Source organism: Peromyscus leucopus, chromosome 20 (assembly GCF_004664715.2).
Source record: "Peromyscus leucopus breed LL Stock chromosome 20, UCI_PerLeu_2.1, whole genome shotgun sequence".
NCBI classification, from domain to species: Eukaryota; Metazoa; Chordata; class Mammalia; order Rodentia; family Cricetidae; genus Peromyscus; species Peromyscus leucopus.
The window spans coordinates 9,134,521-9,153,806 of record NC_051080.1 but is presented as its reverse complement, the minus strand read 5'-3'; the positions used below and the strand labels follow the sequence as shown (position 1 = coordinate 9,153,806).

The 19,286-nt window shown below is 39.6% G+C and overlaps 1 protein-coding gene across 2 annotated transcripts in view; it reads left to right on the top strand.

The window, feature by feature from the left end:
- Window positions 1-16,573, top strand: part of Tmem117 (transmembrane protein 117) — a 448,299-nt gene extending 431,726 nt beyond the window's left edge. For both annotated transcript variants that reach the window (XM_028869295.2, XM_028869296.2), the window contains 2 exons: window positions 2,114-2,243; window positions 14,840-16,573. In XM_028869295.2, coding sequence (XP_028725128.1) covers window positions 2,114-2,243; window positions 14,840-15,486 — 777 coding nt within the window. In that variant the 3' untranslated portion in view covers window positions 15,487-16,573. The remainder of the gene's footprint in view (window positions 1-2,113; window positions 2,244-14,839) is intronic.
- Window positions 16,574-19,286: the final 2,713 nt, after the last annotated feature.

Below are 19,286 nucleotides of genomic sequence, written 5' to 3'. Positions count from 1 at the left end.
TGCTTATTCTCTTTTAAAGACTTACCTTACAGTTACTTTTCCTACAGACACCACCCTCACATGTGAGCACCAACCCCTCTCCTTGATATCTTCTTTTTTCTCTAAGTGAAGCCATCTTCCAGGAAAAAACTACAGTGGCCCTCCTCTCTCTTATTCTCCCCCGCCACTCCCTACTTCCTTAACTCATCTCTCTAGCTATGGGAAGAGTTGGGAAGTAATTGAGAAACTATTTTTTAGTGAATGAGGTTTTGACCACAGTCCAAAAGAAATCTCCAGAGATTGCTTTTAAACTAAAAGCAATTTCACACTAGCAGAAAACTTTAGTTTCATGTAAGAAAGTCTAAATTGGAGAAGTCAGAAAATGTCTTCTGACAAAGAAGCTGGTTCAAATACAGTAGCCCGATGACTACCAAGGAGTGTGCTCCATCTGCAACCAGGAATTAAAAAGACAAGTTTTAAATGATATTGTCATTCATGGAAGACAAGTAAAGATACTCTGTCACTCATTTTATTTGCAGTCATAGCTTTTATCAGTCACATTTTAGCATTCAAGGTCAGTTTCCTTTGTAGTAGTTTTTATGTAACATGGAAAGAACGAAGACGCTCTATGTGAGGAGCAAATGCTGTGCTCAACCTCAGCAATAGTTTACAGATAGAATCTCCGATCCATTTTCCTACTAATAATTTTATACAATATATTCCAAGTCCATTTAACATTATCCATTTATTTCCTGATTCCTCTAAATCTATTTGCTACTAATGACTTAAAAACACAGAGAGGCAAGGCTGATAGATTTGCTCACAAGCAGACAAGATGATGCTGTACCATTTAATTTTCTTCTTGTATATGTATTTCCTATCAGCGCCTTGAGATGGTCCACTGATCTAGAGACCGTTAGATGCTGAAGAACACCACTCTTCTATGTCCTCTTTCTCATGGCTCATTTTCTCTGAAAAGGAAACATGCATGGAAACTCTTAAGGGACCAGGCACTGTCCCTAACCTACCTTTTTCAGATGTTGGGAGTAAACTTAGCAGTTTCATGTTGACTTCGTGGACTGAAGTCTCAAATTAATATTTTGTTCATGTTTTCATATTTGAGTTTGTTAAAAACACTAACTAAACATAGTTCTGTACCTTCAGTGATCGATCGGCTAATTATTAAAAGTGAAAGTGTGTTTTTAATGTCTATGAGCCCATCTCAAATATTCTTTTATATTTAGTGTGTTCTTATTTCATGGGCTAATTATGATTTTTTTTTTTTTTTGGTTTTTTGAGACAGGGTTTCTCTGTGTAGTTTTGGTGCCTTTACTGGATCTTGCTCTGTAGACCAGGCTGGCCTTGAACTCACAGAGATCCACCTGCCTCTGCCTCCTGAGTACTGGGATTAAAGGCATGCACCACCACTTTTAATGTAGGGCTTTAAAGTCTGAGATGTCCTGATAGAATCCTCATGGCATCAGTTTCTCTTCCCTCTGAGAAAGGGATGCCCTGTGCAGCTTTGCCTCCACGAGAAATGACAGATGACAATCTCGGGGTTCTCCCTGCTGCTCTTGTGCATCAGGTCCTCTATCTTTTGGCTCAAATTCATCTGCACAGCAAGAGAGCAGACTAGAGTTCTCTGGCATTGGAGCATTCTGCTCAGTTTCTAGAGAAGAACTTAGTAAAAATACTTTAGTGGAACACGGGAACTTTGTCTTCTTATATAAGACATGCCATTATAGGGCTCATCATTTTGAAAGTAGCCGGATAAAATATCACAGATTTATTAAGCCCAGATCACTTACCTCTTTTGTCTAAAAATGTAAAGATCCATACACAGTAGAGACAGACAGTAGAGACCTAAATGTAAGTCATTTCCATACTTGCTTCTAATTACCGGATTAGAAAAAAAATAAGAATTGGAATAATGACATAATTTTTATTTTTCATGCATAATAATACCCAATGTACATAAAATAGTAATTTTCAAGTGAAATAGATATACCCAGCAGCTGACTAAAAATAAATGATTTTTTAAAAAGTGCTTAGAGGAAGTCAGTTCAAGGTGCCTTGCTGCTTAAGACAAAGCAAAGCAGATCACAGATACGCTTTCGTGTTGCCTTTTTGACAGGACTGGGAATTCCCACACTTCATGGGAGATGTTGACGTGAATCTTCCCGGCTTGCACACTCCTCACATGCAGTTCAAGATCCCCTTCTTCCAGAAGATCTTCAAGGAGGAGTACCGCATCCACATAACAGGTGTGTTGTGTGACTCAGAACACCGTTGGTCTGTTCCCTGTTTCATGTTTTCTATACAAAGTGAACCACTGATGGGAGCCCTGAGTTTAATTATCTCTTACTCACTTACTTCTCAATGCAAGATGGCTCCAGGTGGGCTGGTGATTCAGCGCCACCCATCTGGGCTGTAGGTTCGAGGTGGCTTTGGCAAGTGACATGTTCATATCCAACAAGCGCATCAGAACAAATGGAATGGGGACAATGATAGAAAGGGGCTCACCTGTTTCTTATCTGCTTTGAACAGCTCACCTCAATCACACTCCAGTGGCCATAACTAGTAGAGGACTGGACTTAAGGATCACAGGGCAATGCAGCTCCTGGTTGAGTTGCCCCTGCAGTGTCTGGTCTGGCATTCTGGTGTGGTAACCAAAGGGAGAGGGACAAACTATTTGATAGAGAGTTATTCCCACTATACTTCATGGGCCACTCCACGCTGACCTTACGCACACTGGGATTCTTTTTTCACGGTTACCAGTGTCTATTTTCAACATCAGGACATTCTGTGATTCTGCATTTACTGCTAAGTTGATGACAATGTGGTTTTGGATCTTCAGTCAGCCCACATGCCTTTAAAAAATGAGGCTACCAACTATTTGATTTCATGGAACCTACTTCTATGTCTTGGCACAAGTTTGTCTCAAGAGATTCTATTGTGTCTCTCCAGATTATTTTACTTTCCGATCTTTCATGCTTCTGAAATGCATAACATCTCAGGCATTCTCATCCCCCAAAAGATATCCTGGAGATATGTTTTGTACCTTCTCTCACTTTTTTTTTTTAAACAAAAAGCAGACAGCTGAATGATCACGGATAAAGGGTAGCATTCAGTCCTAAGCTGTTTGGATGCAGGGCATGAATGTGTGTGCTTTAAGGACAATGGCCTCGGATCCCACACCTGTTACAACGAAAGCTGTAGAAGAAATCTGTGCTTACACTACCGTCTGTGCTGCTGGATAAAAATAGCCCAAGCACAGAAAACATTAACATCTGAGGATTGAAAAACTCTCTGCTTCCCAGGTGGGAAGCTGTGCTTTCACTCTGAGTATGAGATGACCTTCCTGAGATTGAGAATGAGCTCATGCATAGGGAAGATGCATCATGTTTCTTCTCCTATTCAAAGTGACCGAGGCTCATCTATTAAATTCACTGGGTAAATCAATCAATTTGAGTTCAGGTCACATAGTGTGGTTTCGGCGTCCCCACATAATCTCTGCAGCATGCTATCCTCTTGGACTTCTAAAATAGCTGTCACACACATGGCATCACCATATCCCTCTGGGTGGTTTTGCCTGGACCATCTGTTCTTGCTACCAGCTCTTGTCTCAGGCCACCCCTGCATAAAGATGGTCCCTGACTATCAGAATGCCCATTAAAAGGTATACTACTAAAACATACACTGGGATATGGGAAAATGAATATAGAAACTAATTGGAGAGCAAATTAGTTTTTAAAAATTGTACTGCTAAAAGTACACATCAGGACTGTTTTACATGGCCTTGTTATATACAGTGTCAGTTACAGAAGGAACGGAGTCAGGGTTTGCAGTATCCAATGTTTGTGCAGTTTGGGGATGTTTTATTTAGAAAGATGAACAAAAATTCACTTTTAAAGTTGTTCACAGTGTCTTGGAAGGGTTATGTGATCGCAGGATGCCTGAAGCTGTACTGTCATTTGCTATGAGCCAGAGACGCTGTGCATTCTGGTAAACACAGATCCAGGGCCTAAAACCTGGGGTTAGGAACTAGAAGCTGGAAAAGAATAAAGGCACATTGGTAGAGTTTTCCAGAAGGGAATGTAACATGACGAAGGCTTTTGGTAACATTTGCTAAGAGATATATAGTTGCAGGACAAACCTGTCTGAGTAGTAAGGGAATGAAGTAAGAAACAAAACAAAACATAGGGACTAATCAAAAATCTTCAGTCAGGTAAACTGGGCCCTCTGATGGGGAGGCTGCAGCTCCCTGGAAGCAGCGTGTTTATTTTATTTTCTATTCATTTTACATACCAACCACAGATTCCCCTGTCCTCCCTCCTCCCATGCCCTAGCTCTCCCCCAAACCCACCCCTCCATGTTTATTATATAGAGTCCAACAGGGAAACAAGGTTACTACTGTACACAGCTAAATCAAGGAGATGGGGTGTATGGTAAACAGCTGGATCGAGGAGACTGACTTACCTAATCTCAGTAGGAGCGGTCTCTATTGAGGAGTTGACTTCAAGCCTTAAATATCCAGGGGGGAAAAGCTATGCAAGGCATTTTCCACACATATTATCAACATCATTCACACTTGGACCAGGAGGGAAGGCTTTTCCATTTCCCAAGGAAGATTTTCCACTTCCCCATGGGTCAAAGGCATTGAGGTCCTTGACATGGCCATGTTCCTGTCAACAACATACATCTACTCAGGACGTCATTCACTCAGGGTTTTCTCCTAACCCCACATTGACTGATAGGCAAGTTATTGGAGAAACTTTATAAATAAATGTATGGTGGGCTCCAGCCCCCTCAGTTCCTAAAGAGCTCTGGCACAGTAGTTCTGGAGAAGAGCTGGGAATGAGACTTAGGAAAGGCTTCTTTGGGCAATATGGATAATTAAGTACTGCTCCATTCTGACTGAAATGTCATAGCTGAGGTCAGAAGGTCAGACCACACAAACGCTGGCTGTCTGAATCTATTGAAAACCCCTTTGAAGATTCTGGTGGCTGAATTAAAAGAGCGATGGCCTTTAGGAAAAAGGCTGCACTGTGGACAAATTAGCACAGTGGTAGTATTTCCCATTTGTGTGTGTGTCCATATCTGTAACCAGAATTCTTTGGGAAAATGGCCACAGGTTTTGAGAAAAGCCAAAGCTTGCTGTCTTCAATTTTGCTGTTTCCATTTCCCTCTTCTCCTGGAAATCAGCTGAAAAGGTTGCAGCTATGGAGAAGCAGCTAGTCTTTGGGGAAGTGGTTTTTACATAGCACAGTTTGCAAGATGACTATTTCTAGGGAAAATCCAGATCAAATTTCTGAAATACTGGGCTCCGTGATGTGTTTTTAACACTGTCTATAGCCTGAAAAGACCATCCTAAGCTGTTAGATGTTAACTTGCTGAGCAGTCCTCCTGCTGTGTACAGGTTAAGGGAGACTTGAATGTTTTTCTTTATAGGTTAGTATTGTATTACCACTGGAGTAATCAAGAGTGATACACTATAGCCACCAGTGGATCTTACACAAAATATGTGTTAGAATCTTCTGGAAACATTGTTTCAAGATAAATCCATCAGCCACACAGCAGAATCTGTGTGCTTGAGGGTTGAGGCAGCATGAGGGACCCATATTCTCACAAACACAAGTAAAACCTGGGCTGGCAGGCTGAAGACCCTGCTCAAGAGATGCCGCTGCTGAAGACGCTGCTTTGTAGGTAGATTTTCTTGTGTCTTAGCTAAGAAGGAAGCCGTGTACTTGGATAGCAGAGTTGGAGGTATGGGGCTTCCCAAGCCCTTTGGAACCCCGAGGATTACATTAGGAGCCAGTTCCAGAAGTTGAGTCACAGGATTTGGACTTATACTGCTAAATTTTGGGTTTGCTTTGGTGTGATTGTTTTTATGTCCTGGTCCTTCTTTTTGAAATAATAATGTTTGCTTTCATCTTATTAGAACATACTGGACTTTTAAAAAAACATGGTAACTTTGGGGAGTTTTAAAAAGTTGGACTATGGTGGCTTGAATTAGAAATTTCAAAACAACATAATGTTGAGTCTGTGGCATGGTTGTTACTGATAATATGTCTGCAAGTCTGCAGTGAAAAAGAGCAAGTGAAGCAGAAAGAAATACAAATGTACAATTTGTAGAGGAAAAAAGCAGTACAATTTGTAGAGGAAAAAAGCACTAGGAAACTTAACGTTACAGTCAAGGCCAGGCATGGTGACACATGCCTTTAATTCCAGGGAGTGGTGGTAGAAGGCAGAAAGGTATATAAGGCGTGAGGACCAGAAACTAGAAGCATTTTGGCCTGGTTAAGCTTCAGGCTTTTGAGCAGCAGTTCAGCTGAGAGCCATTCGGATATGAGGACACAGAGGCTTCCAGTCTGAGGAAACAAGATCAGCTGTGAAGTTGGCCAGGTGATGTTAGCTGTGGCTTGTTCTGGTTCTCTGATCTTCCAGTTCACCCCAATACCTTGCTCAGGTTTGATTTTATTAATAAGACTCTTTAAGATTCATGCTATACTTCATACAGGAACTCCCCCACCACAAGATGCCTGGCTTCCGTGGCTCTCTGAAACCACAGAAGAATCCATGACCTCCACTTCTGGTTCCTTCATGCCTCTAAATCCACTGTCATGGGCATGACACCAATGAGTTTGGCTGCCAGCTTAGAATGGACCTTGCTACCTTAAATCACATTAGCAGCAACTGGCATTTGCACTTGCTTTTTAGTAATAGAGAACTCCTTAGGCCTTTCACAATCTGGAAGTTTAGCTGGGTAGGGTTCTACTCAAAAGGCACATTTTCCTTTATTCCTGAGAAAAACAGGAGACCTCCCTTAACTGTATTAATCTCCATAACAATTACTGTCTCTCTTCCAAAACATTCCTTGACTGTAACATTAAGTTTCCTAGTGCTTTTTTCCTCTACTCACAGAGATCCTGAGGGATTTCTACCTCTGGAATGCTAGGATTAAAGGTGTGAGTGCCACCATTTTCTAGCCTTTGTATCTAGTGGCTCTTCTGTCTCTGACCCCAGATAAGTTTATTAGAGTGCACAATATTTTGGGGAACACAATACCACCACATTTATGAAGGATCCGAGAGGTCATTGCATGAATGTGTGAAAGTGAAGCCTCTTGGGTTTGGGTGGAAATCCCAAGATGTTACAAGGGTCAATGGTCATGAAGCATCTGCCAAGGGAAGCTGTGTAAAAAGAATGGATCCAGAGCAAGAGAGAGGCATATGTTTTAGGAAGCAAACTGCAGGGGCGGAGCCACCGAAGCCCTTGATACTGAATGGGGAGCCGCAGGAGTTGATGTTTGTCCTCCTGGGATTTAGTCTTGCTTTGTCAGTATTTCTCAACCTTACTCCCATGCTTCCCTTTTGGGATGGTAGTGTCTATTCTGTTCTATTATGTGTTGGAAGTATGCAATTTGCTTTTTGATTTCCCATAGAGTTACAGCTAAGAAATTACCTTGAGTCTCAATAGACTTTTGACTTTTAAGCAGTGTTGAGACAATGAAAGACCTTATAAGGGGACTTTTGATGTTGAACTAAATGCATTGTGATTATGATATAGTATTCAGACTATGGGGATCAGGGATTGAAATGTAGTGGTTTGAATGAGCAATGTCCCCCATAGGCTTGGGCATTTATATACTTGGTTCCCAGTGGGCACTGTTTTAGAAAGTTTAGGAGGGGTAGCCTTGCTGTAAGAAGTATGTACTTGGGGAGAGCTCTGGGCATACACAGCTCCTACCTACTTCCAGTTCACTCTCTTTGCTTCATGCTTGCTGTTAAAGATGTGGCCTTTCAGCTTTCCACTCCTGGAGCCTGCTGCCATGCTTCCCCACCTGAGGTATTCTTCTCCCCCTGAAACCATAAGCAAAAATAAACTCTTTCTTCCATAAGTCACATTTGGTCATGGTGTTTCATCACAGCAGCAGAAAAGTAACTCAGATGCACTATACTTTATATTATGAGAGAAACATGAGATCTTAAGGACAAGGGGTGGAAGACTCTCATTTGAAAAGTGATGTGTTTGTATCTTAAGTTAGTGATGATGCAGTATGATAGTGAGCTTTGACTGTCAACTTGACACAACCTGGAAAGAGAGACTTAAAGAAAAAATTATTTAGACCACGCTGGCCCATAGGCATATTTGTAAGGGATGTTCTTGATTGTTGGTTGATATTGGAAGATCCAACTCACCATGGGCAGCACCATTCCGTAGACCTGAACTATAAAAGAAAGAGGGAAGAAAAGTAGGGACATAGCATAGGCAAGAGGAAGTGAGGATGTGTTTGTTTCTCTTCCCTCTTGACTGTGACTGTGATAGACCAACCGCCTTCTGCTCTTGCTGCTGTGACATGGATTACAACCTGGAACATTGAGCTGAATAAACCATAAACTGCATTCTGTCAGGTTATTTTATCATGGTGGTAGAAATGAAATTAGAACATTTATGCCACTGTTAACAACAGCTAATGAGCATAATGCAGATTCCAGAGAAATGGGGTAGCCAGTAGAAAAGCACATAGTAGATACCTCCGAGAATTCGAAGGTACAAAATAGAACATCGCTCAGTGTGGATTGTGACTGGCAATGCTTGCCTGTCTGGGTGACCATGGAGGAAGCTGGAGTCAAGGATAAGAAGGGACTTTGAAGACTCCCCAGTAGTTTTCTCTCTTGTGTCATTTGCCTGTGTTTGTTCTATGCTAGAAGAACCTGTGTGGGGACAGTTAGGGGTTCCCCCAAAAGCACCAGTGACTCTATCCTGGTCTCAAGCTGTTGTATAGCTATGAGCTAGGTAAGACATTGTGCCCTAAAGCAATGGCGGACAGAGGTCTGATGCATGGACTCTAACTCTGTCAGTGTGGCTCTCATCTAGTTCCTCAGTCTTTTCAGGGCTGGTCTCTTGTCTGCTCGGGGAGGATAGCAATGGAATCTATCACATACATTGCTGTAAGACTCAAATTCATGAATAAGTACAAAGCACTCAAGGCACTGTCTACCCTATAGTGTACAGAACACACCCTTTGCTGTTTTGTACTTGACATTTGCCCTTTCATTCACCCAGAGTTTCTGTTTCCTGTTTAATCCCGACATCAGTTAGCCTGATGAATTTCCTCACCGTTTATCCACTACTCTGTGCCTCTAATTCCTGAGTTCCCAGGAAGAAGAATGCTAAGAATGGAAAATGCTGCCTCCTAAGGAAATACTCTTATGTAAAGGGTTTTCTGACACTGATGAATTCCCATTGACATTTTAAAAGCATTTAGGGTGGGAGTAATTTTTAATGCTGATTCTAAGCTGGCTTTATTTATGCATGTCAAAAATAACTTGAATTATTGCATCTGTTTAGCTCATCTGGATCGCCCTTGACAGATGGTTTGCTACAGTATGTATGAGCTTTTATTTTATAAGCTGGGGTACTGCTTACAAAAATAATCATCTCCATCCAACCATGTGTTAAAATATACTTTTTCTTAGAATTTTAAGTCAGCAACCAAAAGAACAATGGTTAGTGATTAAGTCACATGGGTACTTTCAGCCCAAGTCCATTGTTCTTAAAATGAAAGCTAAAAGCATTATACAGTTCTGTTTTCTCCGTTGCTTCCCTTTACCTATAACATGCACATAAATGGATTAAAAAATGTGATGGCCAAAAATCTCTGGAGGCAAGAAGGGGTGGCCTCTCAACTCAGCCTCCAGTCTCCTCTGAGTCCTATTAACGCCAGTCCCAGCGGAAGCTCTACCATCTGTCATCCCAGCCACACAAAGGAAGTGTCCCATTGGTGGCCATCGTCTGAGTAAATTAGGAGGGGGTTGGGGAAAAACCAGAAGGAAGGCTTATGTAGCAGTGAGGAGAGAATTCACACTGCTGGCACAATGATGCCCACAGGAACCCTTTCGGCAAAAATGAAAATGTGGCAGTAAACAAGACTCCGAAGCCTCTCTGTGCTATTTCATTTTCCCAGGCGTCGTGAGGGCACAGGTGCTTCACAATGGTGAGGATAAAGAAAAATGATGGAAAAAAGCCATTTGCTTTACTTCCATAGTTGCGCGATTTTAGCAAATGAGTGCCTAGAAATTACTTTCTTAAGGAGCTCTCCTGTGCCAGTTAGACGGTGGGAAGAGCTGGGAGGAGCAAGGCAACCCATTCAGGATAGTCTGTCTGACGGAACCGGAAGCTTGTTTTAGGGAAATAGGCTGTCCTCTGAAGACAGTACACAAAGACCTCTCTCTCTACATTCTCAGATGAGAATTTCCCCAAACCTCTCCAGAAGCAATTTCTATTTCAGTGCACTTGTATAGGTCTAAGGGTTAACTATGTTTCCTTCCATATAAAGCAGCAATTCTTTTTATTTGTCTAAAATGCATCATCATCCGAGGCCATGTTTGTTTTCCCTAGAGTACGTCAGGACCCGAGCTAGCCTTCCCTACCCAGCCAGGCATTTTGCTTCATTTACGTATATAACCATTTTGTAATACACCTCACACATCCTTCAGCAATTATCTTCATAACCAGAGGAACAACTTAAATACATAATTAATTATAATGTTTGGGACATGAATATGTTGCTTCTCTGAACTTTCCACATTGCATCAATTCTAACAATAGCCTAGAATTGATTGCATCACTAAAGTATGCATTTGACTTAAAATTCTCAAAATTCACTTTTTATATTTTGGGGGCACATCACTTCATAGTTTATAAGTTGATTCACAGACATTTAAAGTTAACATAAAAAACTAAGCTTAGGATCTAGGAGACACAGATGAATGGACATCAAATCTGTCATAATTGTACAGCCTCTTCTTTTTATTTTTGTCATTATAAAGTGATCTACACAGTACTACTTGTGCTTGTCATATTGGATTGCTTACTAAAGGGAGCAATGAAAATAGAAGCACTTAGGTCTTAAGTGGATATTTTACCAGCTCAAATTAGTATCAATTCATAAATCAACAAATGCATACTCGGTTTACTAAATGGTGACCTTGTGACCCAAGCACTTACATGCTTTCTACACATCTCTAAGTTACATGGGTGAGACTTGGGAATGTGCTAACTTAATAAGCCTGGTTTTATTGTTCTGTCTGGAATAAAATAACTTCGATCATGAACAAGACTACTGATAAAGCACACTGAAATTTATTATTATTATTATTATCATTATTATTTTATCCAGCACTCATCTTCAAGCCATGGCTTCCTACTGCCCCATAATGGATGTTAGATGGCATCCATAATAGGTAACATGAATGTTACAAACACCTGCCCTATATATCTGGCCAAATAGTACTGCCTACCTGGTAGGGAGATGTCTACAGAATAGCTGTATTATGATGTCAACTGGCAAGTCCCCTGAGCGCATGATTAAAAATATTTTAGATGTACATTGAAATCATGAAATATTCATTATATGTTACAATTATCAGTGCATTGTGGCTTTTTTTCTTCTGCTGGAAAAAAAAGCAGTATTCCCCCACCCCACTGAATTATTGACAATTTGTGTCTTAAATGAGGGTGATATTTAATGATGACTCCTTTAAAATTACACACCCAAGGATCCCATAAACTCCCACAAAGTAAAAAGATAAAATTTTCATTATAGTATCACTTTTGACAATCAATAAGATTCATTAAAATGACAAAATACAAGGAAGAGGTGACCCCGCCAACATCATGCGGTGATTTCTCATTAAAGCAGACAGCGAGCAATTTCAACGGGAGATTAATAGAAATAATGTATGGATTCTGCCCTGCCTCCTTGCTGATTTGCATTATGCTATGTAGTTGAAACAACAGGGGGAAATGCAAACGCGATCACATGATTAATGTGGAAATTCCAAACCTCCAGCTACTGCTGATCACATATGCACAAGGCCACACTTGGGGAAAAGAGATAGAAACCCTTCCTGTTCTCTCCTGTTTGGGTCATTTCAGAGACTAAGGTTTACTTTTGAGGGCAAACAGTGTTTCTCAAACTGTATAGTTTTTCAAGTACAGCTTTCTTCATCTGAAAACTGTGTTTTTGCCTGTTCTTGGTTTTTCCCCCTGCCCCCACTATTTGGGGAGATTTTTCTGCCTTATCCTACAGGATCAAGGCTTTGGATTTCTTTATTTCACAATGACTAACCAGGGAGATCTTTTAGAGCTGGGAAGAACACTTAAGGACGACTCAGCTCTGCTTCCTCACATAACATCACCAACACAAGAGCTGAGCTTGCACTGCCTGGCTTTGGGGTACGGGACACCACATTTCACAGGGCCAGAAACTTTCTTAAGGGGAGAAAACATTACCAAGTTAACAAAACACTATGTCACAAGTCAAAGGATGGATGGTTAGTGATGGATCTCCTTCCTGTGTACAAATAGGCCAGAGATCGTGTCCGATGGTTAAAAACCAAGAGAATAGGAAGGATCATATTTTCTACTCTTTCAGCATCCTCAAGGTTCAGTTGAGTGGCCATGACCGTGGTGGAGCAGTACTGTTCCATACATAGGAAATTAAAGTCACTGTGATGTCTCGGGGGGTCCAGTGTCTCCTGTATGCATCTACTATCACCATATGGGCTCTCAATGTTGATGGAGAGGCAGAGACAATATACTTGTTGTTGGTCTCCAATTCTACCTACCTGAAATAACTTTTCTCAGAGCTGTTACCATTGCAAGTAGACAAACTACCCAGTGGTGATTCACAAATTATATTTCCATAGAGCTACCCATAGTAGGTCTCATTGTAGAACTGGTACTATGTAATCTGTAGATACCAGTTTTCAGCAATGCATGAGAGTTCATCAAAACTAAAAGAATGTGATAACCTTTAGCACAGAAATACCTATGTTACAACCCTTCCATGTCTTTCTGTCCCTCTGAATTGACAAAGTAGAGAAAATAATTTGATGACATAATACTATGTTATATTTTTAGCAAATGTAATATATTTCAGATATAATATGCTTCAAATATAAACACTCATTTTACCCTCACAAAAACCCTTTCAGAGAGTTACACTTAGATTATTCTTCATTTTGCAGAATACAAAAAATAAAAAATAAAAAATAGGATTCCACCCCCAGCTAATAAGTGGAAGGATTTTGCGGGAAGAAGGCAGAATCAGAAAACTGGGTCACTTTTCTCACATTGAAAAGAAAATGATGGTGGACAAGAGAAGCTACACAGGCATGCCCAGAGGGCATCCTCTAAGGGTGAGGGTGAGTCAGAGGGAGGCTGGCATCTGTTCTGTCTCCTTGCACACCCTCTCATAGGTTGTTGAAGATGATGAGACTCAAGGTAGGCAACATACTTCATCTTCTCCCTCCTATGCCACATGAGAAGTAACATTAAGAAGCCACTGGTGTAAGAGTCAAGTGCCAGTGTGACCCAGCACTGTTGAACTAGTTAAAAAAGAAAACTCAAGAATGTAAGAGAAAAGGTTCTCTGGGCTTCAGTGTTCTCGCTTAGTTTGGTCAGTGTCCCTTCACTTCCAGATTTACTCAGAACTAATTGGCCATTTTTTTTTTTTGCTTATTAACATACACAAAGCATCCTTCTCACCATCAAGAATGCATCCTTCACTGACCCTCAAGTTTAGATAGCACAGGATCCGATGCTGTGCAGACAAAGTATCCCCAACCTTTTCACAATTAGATCTCTTTCCTGAAAACTGCACAATGCACACAATGCATAAACATGTGAAGCTGTAACTTTATGATGTTCAATACTATTACCGCATGAATTATTAAACAATGAAGGCATGATACTTAAAACTACAATTAAAGCTTCTATAACCTGTTATATGTATCATACCATTTGCTACAACAAACTCAAGGGAGGTATTTACTTTATTATAGTATATCTAGTGTTATAAAACTTGTAAGAAATTATAACAATTATAATAGAACCTAGTTATTCCTTAGAAATTTTCTGCATTCTTTCCCTTTGCAGATGTATTTCAATAGCATATCACTAAATAACATAATACATATATGTATATGACTTAATTGAAAATATATAATTGTGTATGTGTGTGTGTGTGTGCATGTTTGTGAATGATGATGCCTATGGAAGTCAGAGGCATCAGATTGCACTAGGAACTAGTTTACAGGCTCTTGTGAGCTGCATGACATAAATATTAGGAACCAAACTCGATTCCTCTGCAGGAGCAGTATGCGCTCATAACAACTGAGCTGTCTCTCTGGTTCATAAAATATTTTAAATACTAAGCGGAAATCATAGTGGTTAAATTATCTGTGGTATTCTAGTAGTTTATTAACTTTGGTTGTATATCTCATAAATACTGTGTTCAATGGACATTTGATGTGTGTTTTTAAGTCTTGAAATGAATGCTCATGGATTATTGACTGGGATCACATCAACTAGTGGTATAATCAACAGGTCTTCTGCAAACAGCAATGCAAAGTCAATTGATTTACTACTGTGCTTTGCATTGCAAGATGATTTATTTCTTCCTCAGACCTAATTATGAAGCAGTAAGAAATAGTCAATCATATATTGGACTTTCTTAAAAAATGCATTAGAACTGTTTTTCACCACTAATGAAACTATTCTTGAGAAAAACCTAAGACTAACTTTGAATCTAGCTGTTGCACATTTAAAACAAAGAGATTTAATCACATCATAGTAAGTCTCATGTTACTCCAGGACCTACTGTTAACAGTTTGATTCATTCTGCTTTGTCCAATTCACTTTATGGTAGCATTTCACTGTCAAAAAATTGTCAGCAGGGCTAATTTTTCAATAATTTATACTATTATATCGTTTTCTTTATTTTAATGGAGAAAACTTTGTTGCAATTTTATCAGCTTTTGATTAATCCAGTATTTCCTTTTAAATGCAGGTAAATGGTTTAACTATGGAATTATCTTCCTTGTCTTGATTTTGGACCTGAATATGTGGAAGAATCAAATATTTTACAAACCTCATGAATATGGACAGTATATTGGCCCAGGGCAGAAGATATATACAGTGAAAGACTCTGAGAGTCTAAGGGATTTGAACAGAACCAAGTTATCCTGGGAATGGAGGTCCAATCACACTAATCCTCAGACTAACAAAACCTATGTTGAGGGAGACATGTTCTTACACAGCAGGTTCACTGGGGCCAGCCTTGATGTCAAGTGTCTGGCTTTTGTTCCAAGTTTAATAGCTTTTGTGTGGTTTGGATTCTTCATTTGGTTCTTTGGTCGGTTTTTGAAGAATGAGCAAGGCATGGAGAATCAAGATAAAACCTATACTCGCATGAAAAGGAAATCACCCTCAGAACACAGCAAAGACATGGGAATGACCCGAGAAAACACACAGGTCTCCGTGGAAGACCCTCTGAATGATCCCCCTTTGGTTTGTATCAGGTCCGACTTTAATGAGATAGTCTACAAGTCCTCCCATCTGACATCAGAAAACTTGAGCTTGCACTTGAAGGAATCTACCGGTGCAATGGAAGCTGACCAAGACCCAAACACCTCTCAAAGTATGCGGATGAACTAGAGCACCTTAGGTGGAGAGAGCACAAAGAACAACCTTGAGTGTAACTTTAAAATTGTGTAGTCTTTCATTTTGTAAATGTCAGGTTTACATAGCGTTAGATAAAAAAAAATATAAACAATGCCACAACGGTGCTCAACATGCTTTTTCTAGACTCCTTGTTTTCTATTTGTATTATGATCCACGTGCCTACTGTATGTTTAATGGTCCTCTAGAGATTGCTCTTCACAACCGCACAAGCTATTTGCTGACTTCACAGAGTAGTAGATTAGCTGATTACCCATGTATCTGATGTTCAACCATAGTGGTGCCTTGAGACATTAAACTGTTTTTAACTGTACCAGACATGAAGTGTAGAATGGTTCTCCAGTCTATTTCACGTGGGATTTTTTTTTATACAATTATTTTGATTTACACTTGATGTCTGAGCAGGAAGCAGACATGACTGATGTGTGGTTATAGAAAGACCTTTTGGTTCACTGTTTAACAGAAAAGTTGGTGACTTTGACGCTAGACTGCAGAGAAGCCTAGTGATTGCCTTTTCAATTTTATTGGCTGGCTGCTGAATATAAACACAAATGTAAAATCCAGTGAGAGGAGAACTGTAATCCAACATGGGTCACTGCTCATGAAAAGTGACTTTCTCCAACCACTAATTGCAATTAGGTGATAATACATAATTATGTTTTCCTAATTAAAGATAAATTGCTGCCTGATTAATAGTCCTGCCCTTTTCCTTTGGGAACAAAGGTTAAGAGGAACAGTTCGGTGAGCTCTCAAATTTATTGGAATTTCCACAACATCCTAGACAACCAAGGAACTAAAGTTATAATCATGTGAAGGTTGCATAGCCCACTATCTACAATATTGTACATTTTGCTGTAAATATGGTTCTGGACAGTGAAAATGGAAAAGCTTATGGCAATGTCGAGCAAGGGAATTCTGAAATCATTCACCAAAACCTCATGTGGTAGAAAATGCTGTAGAGGGGTCTGTTTAATGTCTTTTGTGTATGTGCATTTTTTGTTGGGTTTCATTTTTTAAGGATGTAAACATTGCACATTAATAAATAAGAATTATATGCCAGTAATTATGTGATGTAGGTTTTGTTTTGCTTCTCTGTCTGTTTGTTTAAAGGATTCAATCATGCCTTAGCTGAACATAAACCTATTAAAATGGATTTTTAAAAGCTTGATTCTAGGCAAGGTAATAAATGGTATATTCCTAAATTGCTTTTAATTTTATTTCATAAATTATAGTTACATGTTTCTTGAGGAGCTGAACGGAGATCATTTTTAAGGTAAATTATTTATTTTCCTGTCACATACTGACATTGTTGCATTTTGTCTTAATGATTTTTTTAAAATCTCTCTTGTTTTGATCTGCTTTTGAGCGTGCACCATGCCAAATTTAGAATGCAGAACAGAACTATGCATTTATCTGTCACTGGAGAGCCAGCTTTAATAAACATCTTGCTATAACTGTTTACCAAGCAGTTGGAACCATGCCCCTGCTGTTTCTTTCTCCTTTAATAGCCATGCATGGTGCATTTAGAATCCTAAATATCTCTGGCACTGAAAATAGAGAGGACAAGCTAACTGTAGTAACCCTTGACAACTCTGACCAAAGAAATGTTATCCTGATATGAATGATCCCTAATCACATTTGCACAGCCTACAGCATTGAATTCTTAGCTCTGGGACAAGTGAATAATGCTACCAGGGGTCATAATTTTATTAATTCTAAAAATAATTTTCTCATAAGAAAATTGACTTTAAAGGTGGGTGTTTATTATTCATATGGATGCTTTTTGAAATTATTACTAGAGACTTTTAATGTGGATATTAAAGGAAACATGTTTAATGGGGTGATCAAATTAGCAGAAATAAGATAGACAAAAAAAATAAATAATCAACCTGAAGCATGGTGCTTTTGTGTTTTTAGGAAGTGTCTAGAAAAACTATTGGTTAATATATATATATATATATATATATATATATATATATATATATATTTATATAGATTATATAAATGTTTACAGACATTCAGTACCAAGTGGAATAATCTCCAAAGATGATATCTTAATAATCAAGCAAGATCTGAAGCTGCTGAGGCCTTAACTACCCAGCTGCATGTCCTGGGGCTTTCCTTTCATCTACACAGAGGCCCCTCCTTCCTTCCCTACACCTTTTAGATATTATGTTTACCAAATGAAGACTATAAAGTGAAAGGAAATCAAAATTAAAATTCCATCCATTCACGTTTAGTCCCGGATCCTGAGCCAGACAGCAGCAGCCTATGGCTCTATGGAACTTTTTGAATATCAAATATTTTGCTCTTAATAAGGGCATTAAAAGGAGATGTAGCAAACACAGAATTTGAAGAGTTAAAACAAACATTTGAAGTCATAAACTAATAATTCTAAAAGTAGCAATGCCTTGATTGTAGTGATGCTTAAGGACTACAAACAATTGTATTCCTACTGTTCTGTAATTATGGTATTTTCTATGCAGTGCAGAATTTGGACTAATTTGACACAATTTATTATTTTATATTTAAGCAGCACTTCACTAGTAATTTAATTGGAAAATTAAATAGACACTATGAATTCAGGCCTGATGATATACACTTAGAAATAGCCCTCACCACCACATGGCCATTTGTATCATGAAGCTGTAGCTGGTCACCCATCTTCCCTACATGGTGGCCACTTACTGTGTCTTTTTGCCCTTTAGCATCTAAGATCAGCACCAACTGACTAGAGCTGTTAAGAATGATTTCTTCTCTATTCTCCCTGTGGGTCAATCAATTCTCAGTGTCAGACTTCACATCAAATGTGCAGAACCTCTCCAAGCACTCAGATGTGAAGGTGGGGGTGGGGTCGACCTGCTTCACGTCACCCTAGGGCCTCGTAAGCCTTCCATTACAGCATCTGACTGCCTTTGGGGTCACCAACACAACTCAATATGAAATATGAAAAAGACAACAGTGATGAATCACTATTAGCTGATAGCCCATGATGCCAACCGGGTTATTCAAGTCAAGACCCGAGAACACCACCGTTGTTTGTCATTTTCCTGTCCTCACTCAGAATTGATCCCTATTTTTAAGACTACTATTGGTCCTGCAACTTCATACAGGGTTTTGTGGTTATATTGACCTTTCCTGCTGAGACAGTAGTCTGACTCACTGCTCTGTCTGGGCTGATTTCCTCTAACTTTGTCTCAAAGAACCTGCCTGCACTGTGTTAGGTCAGTCCCACCCGCAAGCAAGCGAGACCATCTCAGACTTGCAGATGATGATCTGTCTCTCTTCTAGTTAATGTCCACTTTGACTTGTAAATATGCTATACAAATGACTGGGAAGAATCGGTCCATACACAAACAAAGCTTCCAAGTATTTGGCTTGCTGCAATGGATACACCTAGTACTGCATCATCTTCTGAACCACCAGAGAGCTTGTTGAAGATGGCCGGAAAGAGGTAGACATTCACAATAGAAAGAGAAGGTGAGGCAGATGGGGAGGCCAAGTAACAGTTGCTATAACCGAGTCTTACAGATGAAATGGCAATTTTACTGTGCACAAGCTTTAAAACTATAGGGAGGGAGGGGAAGAGGAGAGAAAGGAGGGGAAGCTGTAGTCAGGATGTAAAATAATAAATAAACTATAGAGAGGGACAAAGGCCTTGTAAAAGGAACTCCACCATTCACATCTTGTGAGACCAACATTCTCAAGGGCTAGATAAGACACTCTGAAATCATGTTCAGTCAAAAGAGTAATGTAAAAAGTTGGTTTCTTGAATG